At 37.5% G+C, this 21,702-nt stretch overlaps 1 protein-coding gene across 1 annotated transcript in view; it reads left to right on the forward strand.

Annotated features, from left to right (window-relative positions):
* The window catches only part of LOC144475135 (uncharacterized), a 159,839-nt gene that overhangs the window by 50,873 nt on the left and 87,264 nt on the right, over window positions 1–21,702 (forward strand). Inside the window, exon 2 of the mRNA XM_078190715.1 lies at window positions 11,924–12,461. Within this exon, the coding sequence (XP_078046841.1) occupies window positions 11,968–12,461 (494 nt within the window). The 5' untranslated portion in view covers window positions 11,924–11,967. The remainder of the gene's footprint in view (window positions 1–11,923; window positions 12,462–21,702) is intronic.

Below are 21,702 nucleotides of genomic sequence, written 5' to 3' on the forward strand. Positions count from 1 at the left end.
GCAAAGGGTTAACGACGTTGCCGGTTCGCCGAAAGCGGCCGAAAAATCGACGAAAAGAAGAGCGGCTGCAACCTCTCCGCCCTGTTATCGCGGTCGACGCCGTGATGCGAGCCGCGAGTCAATTTTCCCGGCGTTATTCTTCCGGGACCCCGGCTCCCCGGCGATTTTACCCCCTCGCGTTTTCCGCTTTGAATGGGAGCACACTTTTTCACAGACGCGGTCGCGCGTATTAGAGGCCGCGGAACAGTTTCGCAAACAAACTTGCTTCTTTGAGGCGGCCGGACGCGCGCGCTTAGGAAAAAAGCGAAAACATCCGGGCGACGGGAAAAAATCGAAGTCTGCTATGCGCGGCCGTGCACGGTAAGGTTGAGTGAAAGGGAAATTATAATGCCGACCCCGAGCGAATCATAGGGCACCGACGCGGCGAAGCTGTTTCGTTGGAACTGCTGTCGCGAAACTGTTGCAGCATATATTATAGGATATTTAATGAACATTTAATAACTATTATTTTAATAATTATTTAATAATATTTAATAATATTTAATAATATTTAATAATATTTAATAATATTTAATATTTTAATATTTAATAATTATTGGTATATATATATATATATTTAATGTTTCATATTTAATATTTAATAAATTATATAAATTAATCTTTAATATTTATTGATAAATAAATCTCAGCATATATTATAGAATATTTAATATATATTTAATAATTACTTATTAGTATATATATTTTTCGCTACCGGAAACGGAAGTCCTATTAGTATATATATTTAATACTTAATATTTAATAATTAATAAATCATATAAATTATATAAATAAATATTTAATATTTATTGATAAATAATTTTTACCAATGCATTGTTCTATCTCCTCCGACAAATCATTAGTTAAGTATTATTTCGGCTGGAAATTCGATCAGCCCGTAAGTTGTAAATTGTTCTCCGATGTGAGGGGCCGCGCGAGCGCGTCGGGTTGATCGACCGTCCACGGTTCGGAAGAGTAATTTCAGGGCGCGCCGGGACACCTCGACGCGGGCCGCTATCTAATCGCGGGGTCTCGCGCGAAAGCTTCGCTCAGATAACGAGAACGAACGGAAGCGGAGGGAAAGCGACACCCGCGCGGCCCGCGGAAACGAAACGCCCGGTGGTATCGGCCTGAAATTCCGTCGGCCCGCCCCATCCGGTTCTTCATTTGCGGCTACTTTACGCTCGTGTCCGACGCTATCTAGTCTCCCCCCCCCCCCCCCCCTCCTCGCCCCCTACAGTTGCATTCCAACCCCTGCCCGATCGGCCGCCGTCAGACATTCCCTTTTATTGCCGAGGGTGGAAGGACTTCCAAGATTCTTCCTGGGATATTTCACGGATCCTTCCGGGCAAACCACTTTTCTCCACGCAGAAACTCCCTTTCTCCCGCTCTCTCTCTCTCTCTCTCCCTCTCTCTCTCTCTCCACTTCTTGATGCAATGAAATGAATTTCGTTATTTGTTGCACAAATTGCACGAAACTATACGCTGTTAGGCTGTAATTATTTTTAATATTATTATATTCTGTTTAACGTAGCGACGGTGACGACGTGTTGAGGTTATGTCAAAGAATTGTAGAAGAATATATTTATATCGTGTATATTTATATCGATACAATATTATGGTGGTTCTATCTTTAATTATAATCGTCTACTCATTTATTTAAACAGTTACAAAAACATTTATGTTCGGTTTCGAACTTATTAGTTAGAACATATAACAAAAAAGTAAATCCATGTTACATTTCCATTGACAACAGTTTAAGACTACGAAATAATAGGAGAAAATAAACAGAAACAAAATGGTTTTCAATACAAATATTTCGTATTTCGTCCAAAATCCATTATTTTTTATAACCTCGGCACATTTTTTTGGCATTGAATCTATATTAATTTTTCACATTTCTCTACTGTAATATTACTGTAAATATTACAGTAGAGAAATATACTGTATACTATATACTATATACTACATACTATACTGTAATATTACTGTAAATATTACAGTAGAGAAATATTGTCAATATTGTTGACTCAATAATGGTTACATTTAACACACGAGCCTTCGAGAATTAGAAGGTCAAGCATTTGTCTTCGTTATCCCAAAATAAGAAACTGATTGGAAAGATGGTACTTACATTACACGTGTATAATTGAAATTAAATTCGTCGTCTTAAATTTTTGACCGCTACTGTAGATAGATAGATAGAGAGAAAGAGAGAGACGTCCCCGCGGAAACAGTATCGCCAGGGATTCGCCTCGTAGCTGCGCGCGATAAAAGACCGAGGAAATTGTCTGGGCAAATGCGAGGCTTCTCGATCGTTCCCGTTGTCTTCCCGCCGTTCCACGGCGCGATAAGCGAACGATGAAAAGACGCAATGGCCCCGAACGCCGGCTCGAACAAAGAAAAGGGAACACACCGCGGCTTCGCTCCGCTCTCACTCTCGCGAGATCCCCGGAAATAGTTGCTCGGAATATACTGTTTTCCTTTCGCACTGCGCTTCGAACATTAAGAGCGTTAAGCTGTTAAGCCTTTCCGGTCGAGCGGTCACTGCGAAGCACCTCTGATAATCGCCGTATCGCGTTTCGAAATCATTTTAGTACACCACTCGAAGAGAATAAAATGCAGACGAATACGAATGGGCCAACTTTGGCCAGTGACAATTCCGTGAGAAATCATCGTAGGACGATGATCTTTTTTTTTTAAATAAAGCTTGGAATTTCTACTTTAAAATGGTCGTCTTTAATTTTATGATTAAAGCAGTCTCGGCACTGTAATTATTTAAATATGAGGCTATGTTAGTTATATCGAAAATTGTCGAGCTTGAGGAACATAGCTTTATGTTTAAATAGTTACAGTATTGTGGGTGCATAGAACGTGGAATCTAGAAATATTGTCTTAAAGTAGAAGCTTCAGGCTTTAATTTAAAAATAGATTCATTATTTTACAACAATATTTCGCGGAGTTATCGTTATTTTTATCTCGAACTTTTCTGTGCTATAATTTCGCTGAGAAGTGTATTCCTAAGGCCGATAAATAAATGAAAAAATCAGCTATAATATATCACTAATATTAATAAATATAATTCTAAAACCAACGCGGTTGCTATATTAAATTCCATATTTCGCAAACATTCTCCAGATCTCAAAGGAGATCTTGAATTCTCCTTTCTTTTCGATCACCAGAGATTCACTAATACCAACAAAAAGATATTTTAAAAATTATTTCCCAACGAAGATTGACAAAATGATTGTTCCCGTCGTCGAAGGCCTAACCGAGCCGATGAAATATTTCGGTCGACGAGAGGGGGGCGACAAATTAATCGCTGAAACAGGGGAATCGGTGCCGCTTTAATTCGCCTCGACGCCGCGCTAGAGAGAGAGGCACCCCAAAGTATTCTTAGAGAGGGCACTCTCCGCAGAGCATTATGGAATTGGGACATGTAAACGTGAAGGACAAGCGCGCCGCTCTGGAGCCGCGCGCGCGCGCGCTCGCTCGAATATCGTGTTTGAAGCCGCTATCGCTGTCCATTAATTAAAGTCGCGCTCGGGGAAAGCCCCAAAGGACGGCCTCCGCGTCGAGGATCTTCCCTGCCGGAGACTTTGATCTGCGGCTCTCGCGTCCCTCGCCAATAATTTATCGAGAACCGGTCCCCGGTCTTCTCCGATTCGACGACGTAGGTGCACTTAACTTCGCCGCCCGTCGAACTTGAATTTTTTCCGGATTTTACAGTGGCTGATCCTTGGCGGCAAAGCTCCTGGAACATAATAGATAAGATCGTAGGAAATTTTGTTGTAGAAGGTCCAGGAAAGGGTGGTTACGTTCCGAGAGCTTCTTAGAAGCTTGTAATAATTCTTTTTAATTTTATATAAGCAATTTGTAATTTTTATTAGAGATATAAATGTATAATACGAAAGAAATCTATTAGCGATAATTATTTTATTCACTTTCCGTCGTTATTTTATAACAATTTTGTAATGATTATTTTATTCACTTTCCGTCGTTATTTTATATCAATTTTGTAATAATTACTTTATTCACTTTCCGTCGTTATTTTATAACAATTTTGTAATAATTACTTTATTCACTTTCCGTCGTTATTTTATAACAATTTTGTAATAATTATTTTATTCACTTTCCGTCGTTATTTTATAACAATTTTGTAATAATTATTTTATTCACTTTCCGTCGTTATTTTATAACAATTTGGTTCTTAGATATGTTAAATCAAAATTGTGATACTTAATTCTGTAGAAGTACAGTGTCGTGGAAAAGTTTTCATAATTCATTCCCCTTATTAAAGCGAAACAGTGTTATAGGAAGCCGAGTTGTATTAGGTTAACCTCTACCTTCAAGCATAAAATATAAATAAATTTACATTGACATATTCAGCAATCTCTCCTGCATCTCTCAAGTCCCGATAGACCTACCTAACATTTTTAATTTTCCCGGTAATATCTCATTTTTCTTCAGAATTGTACATCTTCGCGAAAACTCGAATTTCTCGATCGTCCAAGAATTATTTATACAACATTAAATAACATTAAACTCCATCATTACAGACTATACCCGATTTCAAATTAAATATCTCCGAAAAACGCTCCGACGTTCCATGAAAAATACTTTTCATCTGTCACGTGAAATTCTCAAGTCAAAAGCACGGCGAACGAACAAAACGAACGACCTTTTGCGAAATTGTAAAATATTGCATCGGTTTCCCCGCAAGGATATTATCATTTCGCGGGGCAAAAAATTCGAACGGATTCCCGAAGGAGAGATGAAACAATGGATGAAAAAAGAAAAAAAGCGAATGATTAAAACGGGATAGGGTTTTCCCGCGGAAAGTTTTCGAACATCGCCGGAAAGTTTTATGCATCGGTATTTACTAAGCCGAGTTAGCAGAAGACGAGTGGCTTATGGGTGTTACGGGGGGCGGAGACGGAAAGGGGGCGTGGCTAATGAGCACTTTTCAGAGGTTCAGGTACTAATTGGATATCATTCGGCTCCCTCTCTCTTTATCTCTTGGTCTTTCTGTTTCTCTCTTTGTCTTTCTGTTTCTCTCTTGGTCTCTCTCATTGTCTCTCTACCTCTCTGATTCTCTCTTGGTCTCTCTGTTTCTCTCTTTTTCTCTCTATCTCTCTGTTCCTCAATTTATCTCCCTATCTCTTTCTGAGTCTCTCTGTTTCACTCATGCTATCTCTGAGTCTCTCTGTTTCTATCATGGTCTCTCTCTCTATCTCTCTGTCTCTCTCTCCCTCTATCTCTCTATCTCTCTATTTCCCTCTTAGTCTCTCTCCTGGTTTCTCTATCTCTCTATTTCTCTCTCAGTCTCTCTCTTGGCCTCTCTATCTCTCTATGTCTCTCTTAGTCTCTCCCTTGGTCTCTCTATCTCTCCGTCTCTCTCTTGGTCTCTCTATTTCTCTCTTTATCTCTCCGTCTCTCTCTTGGTATTTTCATCTCTCTATTTCTCTCTTAGTCTCTCTATCTCTCTGTTTCACTCTTGGTCTCTCTGTTTCTCTGTCGATTTCTCTCTTTCTCTCTATCTCTCTTTTTCTCTCTCTCTATCTGTCTATGTCTCTCTTAGTCTCTCCCTTTGTCTCTCTATCTCTCCGTCCCTTTCTTGGTCTCTATATCTCTCTCTGTCTGTCTCTTTCTCTCTCTTTCTCTCTTTGTCTCCCCGACAGCTACGTACAGCCCGGCTAATAAAAGTTCGATAACTCGGCGCCGAACGCGTCCCCCCGCACTTAACTCTTTCACTTGGTAGGGAATAGACGGACATTAGGAGTTTCACTACCGCATTAAGTCGAGCCCGATGAAATTAGGCTCGCTATGGTAACGGGCTGCGCTATGTATGGGATCAACGTTGAACGAGGATGACCCGAGAGAGGATCAAGGCGTCGTCCTAACACTGATCAACCTCGGAAGTCGCTCTCAAAGCGACTTAGCTTAGAAATTGCACGCTATAGAACAGTGTTTACGGAAAACAATATAAATGGTGAGGATATAATTTTCGAAGAGCGAGAGAGAGAGAGAGATAGAGGGGAGGACATTGTCTTCGAATTATTGAGGCTATAATAAAATAACTAAGCTAATATAAAATAACTGAGGCTACAGTGGTTTAACCCTTTACATTGTTATATTACCCTTTAAATTGTTCTATTACGTACGAAAATAATTTTTATAACAAAAAAGTTTAGGTTTAAAAAATTTTTAAATAGTGAAACCGTTAGTATAAATCGCAAGAATTAATTTCGCTTATATAATACTTCATTTTTGTTATATAAATAATTTTATTGTAAAAATTATCTCACATTCGCAGTTGAAATGACTTCGAGTGCAAACGATTAACATTTTTATATTTCTTGCAATAATAATACATGAATCTATGGTAAAAATAATTATATAAAAATATACTGCTTTATAATCAAGTTATTACATAATTTACAGTTTCTCTTCAATATTAATTTTTGCAGTATATAATAATTAACTTTTGCATCATACAATAATTAATTTTTTCATCATACAATAATTAATTTTCGCAGTATATAATAATTAATTTTTGCAATATACTCTAACAATAAAAGTTCACGCAGTATACTCTGCAAACCTAATTCTTGTTAACAACCCTTTCCAACTCTTCCCCTTTGCTTGCTGCACGTTCGACTTAATTTCGATCCGAAGCGAACGAGTTAAAAAATGCGCGGGAGTACGCACTTGTACGTTGCACCAGCAGCGCGAAGCTAAGCGTTCGGAATAAGCGGCGAAGAGTGTCGAGGTAAAGCGTGCGAGGTCCTTCCGAAACAAAGGAAAGGAACGGTCTTCTAACGAGCTCATCAGCGCCTGCAGTATCGCGGAGCAGGCGGCTGCATTCTAAATGCATAAACACTTCGCATTAACAGAAATATGACAGCGTCGCAGTGGTACTCCCCGGTTTTCGTATATTTAATCTCGAATTTCAACTGTCCGCTTAAAATAATCGCACGGCATCGTTAGCAGTCCTTGTTTCAACCCTTTCCTCTCGAAGGCCGTTTGAATCATAAATCTGTGATTCATACCAATAGTTTCGCTATTTAACAATTTTTTAAAATCTAAACTTTGTATAGACAAAATACAAATTTAATTATGACAGTATTATATTTATTTTTATTATATTAGTATTATATTTATTCTGATCATGCTTGTATTACACTTATTTTTATTTTAATACTATTATATTTATTTAATTTGGTACTATATTATCTGGACATAAATATTAATATAATATTAATTTTAATATTAATTTTAATAGTTAATTTAATTTTTGTTATTTATAGACACAATTTTAGTGCCTCAAAGTCGTCGCTCGAGTGCAAAGGGTTAATTGTTCCGCGTCTCGCGAATTTCCCGTCGAATTAATTATCGATATAATTATCGACAATTAACTCGATAATTATTAAATATCATATTAAATATCATTCGACTGCGGTCGAATGCTAAAACACGAATGACTTGAGTGGCGCGAAATATCGCGGATTATTTTCGAGATCATCTCCGAACGTATTTATTTGCAGACTGAAAAAGTTAATTAATCCGGCGCCACGTAGATCGTGTTACGTAAAATTATAGAGCGCGCGTAGATTGCATTAACTTCGTTTACGAAGCTTAATCTCCAATTACACTTTCAATCTCCATATCCGTATTTCAAATTCATTATTCCGTGAACGACTCCACTATTGATATTACAATATTATGCATATATTCATGAGTATTGTTCGACGCGCGTTCTCGTCCGCTTTTAATTAACGCGGTAATTAATGCCGCATGGGTCGCGTTGCGCAGAGGGTATTTATAAAATCGTCTCGAGAACTCGATGCGATTCAATGGAAGAATAAATGTTTGCAATGTTGGTTGCTCGGAAGATGGCACAGAGAAAATTTAGGGTTGATTTCCACTAATCTAGCTATGTTAATGCTATCGTAGAAGTATGATAAGTGCGTTTGTTTTATTCGCAGAAATTCTTTCTTTGATCAGTGCCCAATTTTTGAAAAACGAGGGACCGAGACTGGCCGATTCTGAACAAAAGACGCCTCGTGACTCCCACCACTGTCTTATTGGCCACCATTTCCTTCCATTTTGTTTTTATACCAGTTCTTTTTTTTATTATTATTGATTAAGTTGCGCGTTAACTGTACTAATATTGAACTATCACTAATAGTCTTATGCTATATATAAAAATATTATTTAATAGTCTACATTGTTGTTAGCTACTCGTAATTTATTCTACAAGTAGTTTATTCTTTTATCTAGTTTATTAACAAACCTCTCTTAAATGTTCACCGTGCTATTAACTCTATCAGCAATTTTATCAACAATATTCTTCACTGCTGATTGATGTTATTGAATTGAAGTTACACTTTATCTCATTTTACAAAAAAGTCTCTCTATCAATTATTACTAAAATTAAAAAAACTTCTGCTTCCAGCCTAGTAAAATTCTAATCTACATCTAAACAATTTTTAACTCTGCACAATATTATTATTCACGCCGCTGCGCAAATAACAATCCACCAACAAGATTAATTTAAAAAACATATAATTTTTAGTTTAAAAATATCTGAATGTAAATATCTGAGCGCTCCGTTAACGTCGGAAAGCAATTGTTGCTAGAGCTCCCCCCCCCTCCGGCGAGTTTGTTAAGCCGCTTGCCGTCCCGCGAATTTACAAATTCGGCGGACGCTCGCCGAAACGGATAATGTCAGTCCGCCGGAAGAATGGCGCGATCCGTCGGGTGCTCGAAATCGTAATTAGTACCCTGTTGTACCCCGCCGTCGAAAGTTTGCTCAAACAGCAGACAATTGGATTCGTCGGTGGTCCTCCAATTAAAAGTTCCGGCTAGCCCGCTAGCGAAGTTAACAGCTTACTAGAGCCAACTTGAGCGGAATCTTTCGAAAGAGCTTCGACGGCGGTGGGGGGATTCCGTCGCGTTTTCGACGTTTCGATAATCTTCGACTGACTTGATCGTCTTGTCTGTCGGACTCTTGATTGAACGGGTTAAATATTACTTTCGTCGAGTTTTGGACCAGCGTATATTGAAAAAATGAAATAAGGTAAAATAAATATTCTACTAGCGTGATAAAAATAAATATAATAGTACTATAATGGAAATAAGTCTAATAAATGTCCAGATAATATATTAACAGATTAAATAAATATAATACTGCCATAATAAAAATAAATTAAATACTATGGTAATAAAAAAGATATAATATATAATGCTACTATAATGAAAGTAAGCCTAATAAATATCCAGATAATATAGTACCAGATTAAATAAATATAATACTAATATAATAAAAATAAACATAATACTCTCATAATAAAAATAAATTAAATACTGTGGTTATAAAAAAAAATATAATATATAATACTACTATAATGAAAGTAAGCCTAATAAATATCCAGATAATATAGTACCAGATTAAATAAATATAACAGTATTAAAATAAAAATAAATATAATACTGTCATAATAAAAATAAATATAATACTGTCATAATAAAAATAAATATAACACTAACATAATAAAAATAAATATGATACTACCATGACAAAAATAAAGATAAATAAAAATAGCTAGAATAAATATTATGAAAATATAAAAATGTTTACCGAATGACCGGTGGTTAAAGTGTTAATATATACGAATCGTTCCGCGTTATAGCAAGCACTGATCGGTTGAAGGATTATTATTAGCCGAATCAATAAGCAATCCCCTATTTCCTGATAAATTCGATATATATTTTTAGGAAACTTTATGGTCTGCGCTATTTTAATACGACGTTCCTTCCACCGTTTCTTGCTCGAACGATTCTGCAACGAAGGAGACATTGTTCAGAAGTGTCCAGACATTCGTGTTCGACGGACTAGCTTTTCATTTTAAAAATCTTTCTTTCAACGAAGAGCTCGCTGTTTTCGTCGACTTTGATTTTGCGGAATATAATTTGCTTCAACGGCGAGCAGGAAATTTGAACAACGTTTAACAATGGATACGGGCGTGTACTAACGGATGGAACGTTGAACAGATAGCAAACGATTTTTGCTAGCCACGGACGCTTTGCTCAAGGTGTCTTTTCACCTTTCGAACGTGAGAGAGAGAGTCTTTGTCGATAAAGCACGCGGAACTTATTTTTAATTCTCTCGCGCGTCTGTGCCAGAGGAAAAATAGAATTATCATCTCAGACGGACGCGTCGCTCGCCTCAACTTCGATCTACTTCGGTTGTCCTCCAGTTTTCTGATGCAGGGACACCGCTGTCCCCTCTCTACTTTGATCCAACTCTTATCCGACACAGGAATCCCCGAACTTCTCTGTTCAAAGAACTCCCCGCGGATCCTAAGAGATCGAATGCGAAATCTTGTCCCCTAACTCTTATCCGATCCGGCGGGAGCCGAGCTCTAGCGACGGCATATCCGTCTTCGATTTCTTTTCACGGCTGTTTCCGACTAGTATAATCGACGTGACACGGAATGTAGACGTTTTCTCGGCGATTCTGCGAATTTCCTGCATTTGAATAAATGGAGAAAGGATTGTATTGTGGAAGAATCGCTGTAGAAAATTTAATGGTCTTTTATAGTGTGGAGATTATTTTGGAAATACTATAAGAATTTATAATTCTTTTGATGTGATATTTAACAATTTTTCTAAGTCGATAGAACAGAGTTATGATTGTGCATTAAGGTGATTTTCTGTGGATATAATACTCTTTATCATTTCTTTGTTTTTGCAATTTATATAAGCCTGGGGAATTTGATAAATAAAATAGTTAGTTCTTTTTGGAAATGCAGTAATAATGGAGTTATTATTATTATACTTTTTATTAAATTACGGTGCTCGAATTATAGCAGAGACTTTTCGATAAAAATTGGTCAAATATGATTGACGATAACTCTATGAAAAATCGTGCTAGGGTAATGGCTCTATTTTTTAATTAAAGCTTGAAACTTCTACTTTTAGACAATATTTTTAGATTTTAAGTTCGGTGTATCCTAAATACTGTAATTATTTAAATGTGAAGCCATGCTCTTCAAACCTGGAAATTTTCAATATGACAAATATAGCATTTTATTTAAATAGTTACAATAATAATGATGCTTCAATCACAAAATCAAGGACCACGGTTTTAAAGTAGAAATTCCAAGCTTCAATTTAAAAATGGAATCATCGTCCTAAAATGATTTATCATCGAGTTATTATCAGACAAAGTGGACCCACTTTTGTCTAATATTTTTCTATGTTATAATATCTTTGAGGTATTTTTACCAGAGAGCATATTTATATCATAATTAAATAGTTGCAATAATTATGATGCATTAAACGCAAAATCAAGAATCACCGTCTTAAAGTAGAAATTCTAAACTCTAATTTAAAAAAAGAAGATTATTATCCTACGATGATTTTCCATCGAGTTATTGTCAGACAAATTGGGCCTTCTCTCATCCAAAAATTTTCTATGCTATAATATTTTTCAGGTATTTTTACCCGAGAGCATTTATATCATATTTAAATATTTACATTAATGAGGATGCATCGATTACAAAATCAAGAACAATTTTCTTAAAACAGAAATCCCAAGCTTCAATTTAAAAAAGGGATCATCATTCTGCAATGATTTGTTATCAAATTATCGTCAGACCAATTCTTACCCAACACTTTTCACTATTAAATAATATAATATTTTCGAACAGTATATATATTTTATAAAAATGTCCTAACCTACTTATTCATAATGAAATATTTTTACCCCGATTGTACCTTGTTGAAAACCATCTAACATGTCACACATATAACTTGGTTATATGTCACACTAACATGGCAGTAGGAGCTGTTACTGACGAAGATTGTTTGGTTGCAGAGAATGGCGACGTGACGCGACAGAGGATCATCCCCGGGCGCAAGATGAACACGAACGGCAACGTCGGCTCGCAGGAGGGTGGTAACGGTACCGATTACGGTTCCAACGAGGAGACGGCCGCCCTGCTGAGCAGGGCGCCACCACCGCCGGTCGTGGTTGCCGCGGCGTCTCAGGGCAAGCCGGTGCTCACGCGACAGGATCGGGCGACTTTTTTGGTTGCCTCGCCACAATTGTCCGTCTCGGGGCTCGGCGGCTCCGAGGAGAGCGGCACCAACGAAGACCCGGCGACGAGATCGGTACCGGACATCGAGCTCCATTGTAGACTGGACGGCGACGTGCAGACGCAGTCGCAGCTACAGTTACAGCAGCAACAGCAACAGCAGCAGCCGCAACTGCAAACGCAAACCCAAGTACAGCAACCGGTCGTCACGACGATATACCGGTCCAGGCAGCCCTACCATCAGCACAGGTGTCGGTGCGATCGCAGGGACTCGCTCGCACCCTCGTCCGCCCTTCATCTTGCGCGCAGCGTGTCAAGGTAACCGTCACTTCGACCTCGCTATCCTTTTAACCCCTTGCTTTATTATAATATTATAATGTTATTAATAATTATAATATTGTTATTATAGTGTTATTTTATAATTATTTATAAATATTTATAATTATTAATAATTTTTATTTATAATTATTAATATAACATTATTATAATGTTATATTAATATTTTTTATAATTATCAATAATTTTTATGTATAATTATTAATAATTATAATATCATTATTATAATGTTATTGCTATAACATTATTTTTACATTTTTACATTTAACATGTAGTGACAATAATTGATAGAATCAGAGATGTGAAATAATTTTGTCAGCAGAAATAACTGGAGAAATTTTTGCGTTAATAAATTAATTGTTTCTTTTATTGCTTTTATTGTTTGAAAGCAATAAAAATTGTCTGGCCCTTTTATTCAAAGTTTGGATGATTAACAAAACAGTATTCAGTTAGTAATACTAGCGTATTATTTACTTAGCAATGTTAGTATTATTTAGCTAATAATAGCAATATTATTTATTTTAGTAATATTTATCTAAGGCAATATTTCGAGTCTCGCGTTTGTCTTGCAGCAAAGTATGCCAAAGAAAAATTTATTTGGCGCTGATCTAACGAAAAATTGAATAAAAATTGCATAACTTATAAATAAAAATATTCACAATTCTACATGTGGAACATTATATTAACAATATATTATATTAACATTAACATTTTAAAACATTGACATACGGACCAATTAACGCAGACTTTAAAATCGTGCCGATTAAAATCGCGTATTATTCGTTTACATTTATCTTTGAAAACATAAACGATATAACATCTGGAAAGTTCCGCGTAGAATTTCGTCGTCGGAGACGGCCGCGTCGCGCTGAAAAATTGATATTCCGTAGGACGTATTCCGCGGCACGAGTCCCTCCAAGGTATTCTTAAAGGTGAGAACGCCGAAAGTCAACGTGTTCTTTTTTTTCTTTTCCTTGTCGTCGGTCCATTTGAATTTTGCATAAGGACATTCGAAGCGCGGGATTGCGGACGAGTATGGTTCCCTTTTCGGCGATGCTATCACTTGACCTGAATTTAGAAAGTTCTTCCCGGCCGTTCGACATCATAGCCGTTCGGACACAGCCATCTGCATACCTTTAAAACGATCCTGCGGAGCACGGAACGGCCGGCGCTGCGAAAGGAATTCTATCTTGTGCCGGCCGCGGTTTATTGTTCCAACGCGTTCGGTTCAATCCTTTCACTACCGAAGAGCGATAAATCGTTGACGGCTGCTCTCGAACAAATATTGTTTTTTTAAATATTTTTAATAAACGACGATTTCTTCTTCAGTTTTGAATTTGGTAATTTTCAGGTTTTACAGAATTCTTGCTATTTCTTTGAACGGAATGTGATTTTTTAGTTGGCACTGAAAGGGTTAACCCTCTTAGGCAAGAGCGACTTTCGCTGTAATATTTGTTTTATTAGTTATTAACACGTTCTATGCCGAGCTATTTTTACTCGATTCTTCACTCTAGTCATTTATTTCACTAACACTATAATTATTAAAAATCGTTTATAATAATAAAACAAATTCATTACGATCCATTCTTGTGACGGAAATTAATTCTTCCATTCTAGATTTGTTATATACTATCTTTTAGCCCATTAAATAAATATGCAAGCATCGGTGGTACACGTGGCACGGAATTTGTTAAGGTTATGTGCTAATGTAAATAATTAATATGAAAGTGTACAATGCACTAAGAAAAGAATATATATAGCTATACCAAAATATTTATATTAAATATCAAACGATACATATTAATAAAAATGGTAATTCAGTTATGAAAAACTTCATTCGCGTGAAATTCAACCTGAACATAACCTAAGAACTTAAACCGTGACTTCCCCCGATTTCATTCGATTCGTTTAAACGACGCTTCGTCCGCCTCGTCGCCGATCACCATCAATTATATTTCCAATATTCTGATTCAACGCCCAGGTATTTTGCACCTGTCGCGGCAATTTTCATTATACGCTTCTGCACGGCCCGTTGAACCCGTTACCTTCCGGCTCCTCGATTTTGCAATCCCGAATTTTTCGGGAACGTTCCATGCACGGCGGTTTATATTTGTTTTTCATATTTTTCAATATTATTTTGTTTATTTTGTCGTCTGCGCGAAAATCAAATATAGCAGTAGGGACAATATGTTGTACGCTTCGATATGTATTATTAATTAAATAACAGGTATATTTATTGAAACTTCGAGTGGACTATTTATTCTGGAGATTGTTGTAAGTTAATTGTTTTTTAAATGAGATGTTGTAGAATTTTGGGTCAGTGCATTGTATACTTTTTATTTATAATTTTCGAGAGAAAAGATACTAAGTGATACTAAGATACTAGGATACTAAATGATTTATAAACAAGATTGGGTTAGGATAAAATATATTTCAAATGATACTTGTTTTGCCATAATTGAAAATATATAATTTTTACTATTTACTAATTGTGAAAATGATGTAAGTACTTCTACAGCCCGTGAATATATATAAATATTAATTTAGTTAAATTCGTCCAAAAGACGAAAAAGTCACGATAAAATCAAATTACACATTGATAAATTAGTAAAAATATTGCCCGACCTGACAGAAGTAATTTATATTTTTTAATTCACTATAATACGCTATCTTTTAATTCTCTCGAAACTGCAGAAACTGTACTCGCACCACTTTCGAAAAGCATCCATAATATATAATATAATAACATCCATAACATATAATATCATCCAAATAAATAATATAATAACATCCATAATATATAATATCATCCAAATAAATAATATAATAACATCCATAATATATAATATAATAGCATCCATAATATATAATATCATCCAAATAAATAATATAATAACATCCATAATATACAATATCATCCAAATAAATAGCGTCCACATACCCACGCAATGATCTCCAGCAATCCTTCCCCCCTCAAATCGTAAAATAATTGACAAGTCAGCTGAAAAACGAGGCACAAATCTCGAATAAGAATAGTACTGAAATCGTCGATAGTTTTACGGTGGTGGCCCCGGAACGAGCCTGTAAACCGTATTCCGATTATCCGAAGATTGATCGGCTCGTTCCAGCGCGGCCGTTGCCAGTCCGTAAAACGTGTGCGACTGCTCCCGTAACTCGACCGAACTCCCATTTTCCCCCATAATTAAATCCCCGTTCGCAGGTCGTTCGACCGTCGCGGCGAACCCGGCCCGTCTCTCCTGCGAAGTAATTCGACCCGCGCCGTCCATTATTTCACGGTGTCCGTTCGGCGATCGCGGGACGAATTTCCCGGCGTACCGGGAACACCAGACGCGAGAATATTTGAAATAGTTTCCGCGTCGCCGTCGAAAAGTTTCTATTTATGTAACTGTCGGGCGCAACGAAGTTCAAAGTTCCCGCGCCGTTCCGCGCGTCGAAGAACAGAGGAATCCCCCTGGGTGAGCTATAGTTTCGGATGTCCGAGGCCGCGGCAGATATATGGAACCCCTTAAATACCGTTTGAACTCGGCACCACCGTTTACAGTGTTAAATTGCGAATACGCTTCTCGCTGGAACGCGCGGTACTCGAAAAGAAAATACGCGAGTTCCACGCCTTTGATCGAGCGAGACGGCGTCCAGGATGTTTTGGAGTTCGCGAGAAAATGTCGCATAGAATTTTTATACTCTTTAGAAGCCGGCTCTAAACGGGTCGAAGAAGAAGTTCTTCTTACATCTTGTAGAATAAATCGCGGTAAAGCGGGCTTTTTCTCCGAAAGTTCCGACCATTAAAATGTTTCAGAAAGCGCGGAGCAATTTGTATGTTCTTTGAATTGCGATGGCGCATTCGACGCGTGGAAACTGTATTTTACTTCAAAGCGATGATCTCGAGGCTTCGCTTAACGCGACGTGTTTCTTTAATGGTTTTTTTAACGTGAATAGGTTAAAACTTCTTCTTTTGGGAAGAATGTGAAGTTTAAAGAAACGTTTAATGATCTCCAACGAGGCGATATTTTTATTTCCTATCAAAAATATATTTTATAAACGAAATAACGACGGTGGTCTCTAGATGACGATATGTGGTAACCGATACTGTATAATGACCGAAATATAGCGTTTACGCGTTCCGAATGCGTCGAATATGGAATTCAGAATCCGCGAAGTTGACCAGCTTCTATAAATATAGTGCTAAATAGACAGTTTTTCAAAATATCTCGAGATTTAACGATTTTTTCGCTGTGGTACCCTAATCATTTTTTACGTAGAATGAACAGAAGAATCGATCTGCGTAAAAAGAAATATTTGTTTCTATTTAAACAAATTATGCAATTGTTAATTGCACATGCACTGCTGCATCTAACAAAAATTTAAAGGCCTACAGATGCAGTGCTCTTCGAACCATTTATCTTTCTCCTCTGGCATTTTTTCATAAATGCAATAATAACGAAGTTACGACTCGTAACAAAAGACCAAACTGTACATAAATATCATTAATTTATTTAAAATCGAAATCAAATTGAATTTTTCTATTATGAAAGTTACGTAGATAAATAAAGACAAAAATTATCTGCTGCTACTAAGGAAAATATTGAGAATGAGTCAATGCTAATCAAGGCGAGAACGAGTCGCGACGGAAGGGGTTAAAAAGCAAATCGATCCGCCTGCTATTTGCCAGGCAATCATCGTAACGACGCGCGAGGGCTCGGATTCCGGTAGGATAGGTTTACTGGGAAGTTCGCCAGGAAAGTAACGCATCCGGCCGATAGTTAATAAGTCGAGTAACGCCGGCAGCTTCACCACGGAGAAGGGCTTCTGTTGCAGAGCGTTAAACCCCGACGACCTCGTTCCCGAAATCCGGCCCGGGTTGCGCCGCGACGCGCCGCCATTTCCTATTTCGAAATTCGCCACGGGAAGAAGGCCGCGGCCTCCCGAACTCCTCCGTTCTACCGTCTCGTCGAGCGAGACGCGAGGAACCCCGGATCCCCCCACCCCTCGGCTCAGCGCGCCGCGAGAGAACTGTGTGTGCCAGGGAATTGTGTGTTAGACTGCTGCCGGTACTTTAGGCGGGGCAAAACCCCCTCCCACCCGGTGTGTCACGGGAGAATTTGTGGCGTTTAATTAATGTTCTAAAGCGAGAAATTACCCGCACAATAACCGGCGTCCTACGAGCGCCGAAAAATTTAATGCGCCGGCCATGGGCGAACGACCGGGTCCTAATGCCGTTCAATTTATGGCGAGTCCTCTGTAGAATGGAAATTATTATTCTCTGAAATCGGTGGTTTTGTTTGTGATTAATTGTTTCTTGTAATTTATTAGTTGCTGGCAGGTTTGGGAGTTTCTCTGATTTTCTTTTTAATTCAGTGGGATTTTTCTGAATTTTTATAAGCTTTTTTGGCTTTCTCTGCAATTTCTATGAACTTTCCTGCATTTCCTTAAACTTTCCTGAACTTCCCTGAATTTTTTTGTATTTTCTAGTATTTTTTAGAACTTTCCTAATATTCTCTGAATTTTTCTGAATCTCCTAAATTTTCCTGAATTTCTCTGACTTTCCCTGAGCTTTTTAGGATTTCCCAAAAACTTTCCTGAATTTCTGTGAAGTTTTCTGAACTTTGCAGCATTTTCCTGAACTTTCTGAATTTTCATAAACTTTCCTGATTTTCTCTGAATTTTCCTGAGCTTTTAAAAATTATCCTGAATTTTTCTAAATTTTCCTGAACTTTCCTGAATTTCTCTGACTTTCCCTGAGCTTTCTAGAATTTTCCTAAAACTTTCCTGAATTTCTCTGAACTTTCCTGAATTTTCCTAAACATTCCCGATTTTCTCTGAATTTTCCTAAGCTTTTTAAAATTTCCCTGAATTTTCCTAAACTTTCCTAAGTTTCCCTGAATTTTCCCGAGCTTTCTAGAATTTTCCTAATTTTTCCTAACTATCTCTGAATTTTCCTGAACATTCCTGAATTTCTCTGACTTTCCCAGAGCTTTCTAGAATTTCCCTGAATTTCTATGAACTTGCCTGACTTTCCCAAAACTTTCTTGAATTTCTCTGAATTAAATACCACACTCTGAACGTTAAAAAATATCTTTCATTTTCTCGTATGAAAACAGAAATACTTTACGAGGAAAAGCCACTATTATAACAAATCAATAATTCTCCTGCAATCGATTTTTCCCCGAAGAAACAGAACGGCGACGCATGAATGATTCCGCCAATATACAGTACGTATCAATTTCCGAAGCGTTTCCCCGGAAATCTATTTTTCTTCGCCGAAGGTGCTCGGAAGTACTATATAAATAATTTGGCGAGCAATTCTCTCGAGAGACGAATACTGAGCTGCACGCGTCTGCGAAGAATGCCAGGAACCGATAGGTCTGCGGATAATGTCAACGGGATTTAGTCAATGACCCTTGCCCGGCAATAAATTCCCCCTCCGGTCTCGTCTCGTTCGAAGTAGTCGACGAACACAAAATATCTCGCACCCTATTTCCGGTCAGATTCCCTGCTATATATCCTTCAGAAGCCATCTTACTCCGCCCGTGAGAAGCTTTATTTACGGCGGTCTATCTGCGAAATCGCTTTCATTCGTTTCCTCGCATTATATTTGGCTCTGCGGCCCGGAAAGTTACTCGCCGACCGGTCTTTTATTTTATTCTGGTGGGGTCCGTGATATATTCGCGCTGATTTGCCAATGAATCTTGTATTATGTACTAGGCGTGTCTTAATTCTGTACAATAAATCAAAATACAGAAAATTAAAATACAGAAAATAAAATAGAAAAATTAAAATACAAGAATCGAGATACAGATGTTGTAATACAATAATCGAAAGACGAAAATCAAGATTAAAATATTACCGTACGAAAATCAAGATACAGGTATTAAAATATAAATATCAAGATACCAGTATCAAAATACAAAAATGAAGATAGCAATATTAAAATACAAAAATCAGGATACCAGTATTAAAATGTAAAAATCAAGATACAAATATTAAAATACAAAAATCAAAGTATCAATGTTAAAATACAAAAATAAAGATGCAAATATTAAAATAGAAAAGGCAAAATATAGAAATCGAAATTCGATAATTAAAGTACACAAATTGATGCAAAGCGTATAAATGTTGTTCCAGTTGAAAGGGTTAATATCGTACATAAATTAATTCTAATTCCTCTAAAATAACTAGTAAAGATAACATTTATTTCAAAAACAAGTCAAATAGAGCACTAAAAAGACATTAGAAAAAATTACGAATATTATTACTACATTAGTTTCACATTTTCAAAATTATTAAAACAAGCTATATATTTCCACACAGTTTATATTTCCCCCAGTGAACGTAGACAATTTTTCTCCAGCGCGGAGATTTCATTCCCTCGAAAACATCGCAGCGTGCAACACGGGAGACCTGTGCAGGAATCCGCGCCAGTGGAAATAGCCGACACTGGTCGGACGCGAGAGTAAAGCAATCGGACGCGCGGAACGCGAGCGTTCCCGTCGAACACAACAGACCTTGCGCTCGCGATTTTCTTGCGAACTTACAAGAAGTCTCTCGCGAGTCTGCAAGAAAGAGTCCTGCGTGCCGTATCCACGGCACAGAAAATGCGATTCGGCGAGCGCATCCGCGGTGAAACGGTCCGCGTACGAACACGCGAACGCGAACTCCATCGATTTCCCTGTCGGATTTCGCCTAACATTTTTGAAAGCCCTCGAGCCGTGCCCGCGCACGGAATTGCCAATTGTCAACGGCGCTCCGAGAGTTCCTTTCATAGCGGAGGATTTTTTTTTCCCCCCCCCGAGTTCCGGAGCTGCGGCCGCCGAATGGAAAGTGTGCTCAGTGACGCAACTGTTGACACTCCGTCGATGGATACTGACCTGAGAGCGCGCGCGCTCGCCCAGGCAGTTCAAACATCGTTGCAACTTGCTTCGGGTATCATCGAAAAGTTCCCCAGGGCGACGGAAAAATAATATTCTCGTCCGTCGATTATTCGTCGAGTGACGAATAAAAATCGCCGAGCGAAATGCGATCCGGCGAAATAGTAAATATTTCATCGCAGCCGGCGGCCGTCCCGGATTCTCAACTACGAACCTCGACCACGTTCGAACGAATAAATCGAACAATCCAGAGGAGGAGAAGAAAATCCACGAAAACAATCATTTAATCGTTATTTACATTTTTAATATGGAAGGAGAAAAATTATTGTATTATACAAAATTATGAAAGGAGAAAAATTATTATATTATACAAAATTATGAAAGGAGAAAAATTATTATATAATATTATACAAAATTATGAAAGGAGAAAAATGATTATATTATAGAAAATTATGAAAGGAGAAAAATGATTATATTATACAAAATTATGAAAGGAGAAAAATTATTATATTATACAAAATTATGAAAATACAAAATTATCAAAGCAGAAAATCCTGTCATCGACTATAGATATTATGGCACTTGTTTAAACATCGTTTGGATGCCGTATATTCGGCGCTCGGAGCGAAAGGGTTAAACCGACCAGGATGGTACCATAAAGGATAAGAAAATGCCTCGGAAGAATTGTATCCTTCGAGCAGCGATGAATATTTGAATGCGACACGAAGTCACCGTTATCTCGAAGCGATTCGAGCTATATCCATGTCGTACGATATGCAACGTATACTATACATGCATACTTGGGCGCGAGTACGTCTCGCGTTCTTCGCAAGGATCGTCGAACGTACAATAGCGGTCAAAAATTTAAGACGACGAATTTAATTTCAATTATACAGGTATCTTAAGTACTATCTTTCCAATCAGTTTCTTATTTTGGGATAGTGAAGACAAATGCTTGACCTTTTAATTCTCGAAGGCTCGTGTGTTAAATGTAAACATTATTGAGTCAACAATATTGACAATATTTCTGTAATATTTACTGTAATGTTACAGTAGAGAAATGTGAAAAATTAATAGATTCAATGCCAAAAAGATGTGCCGAGATTATAAAAAATAATGGATTTTGGACGAAATACTAAATATTTGTATTAAAAACCATTTCTTTCAAATTTAATTTTTCAAATTAAAGAAGTCGATCAAAAGCTCACGCGAGTGACGCTTGTTCGGCTCGAAACTCGACATTTTCCCACGAGAAAAGATATATGACGCCGATATACAAAATCGCTATTTTAAGGTTATGTTGTTGCCGGATGTCCAACCTTACGATACAACGTTTC

Source organism: Augochlora pura, chromosome 9 (genome assembly GCF_028453695.1).
Source record: "Augochlora pura isolate Apur16 chromosome 9, APUR_v2.2.1, whole genome shotgun sequence".
In the NCBI taxonomy this organism is placed as follows: Eukaryota; Metazoa; Arthropoda; class Insecta; order Hymenoptera; family Halictidae; genus Augochlora; species Augochlora pura.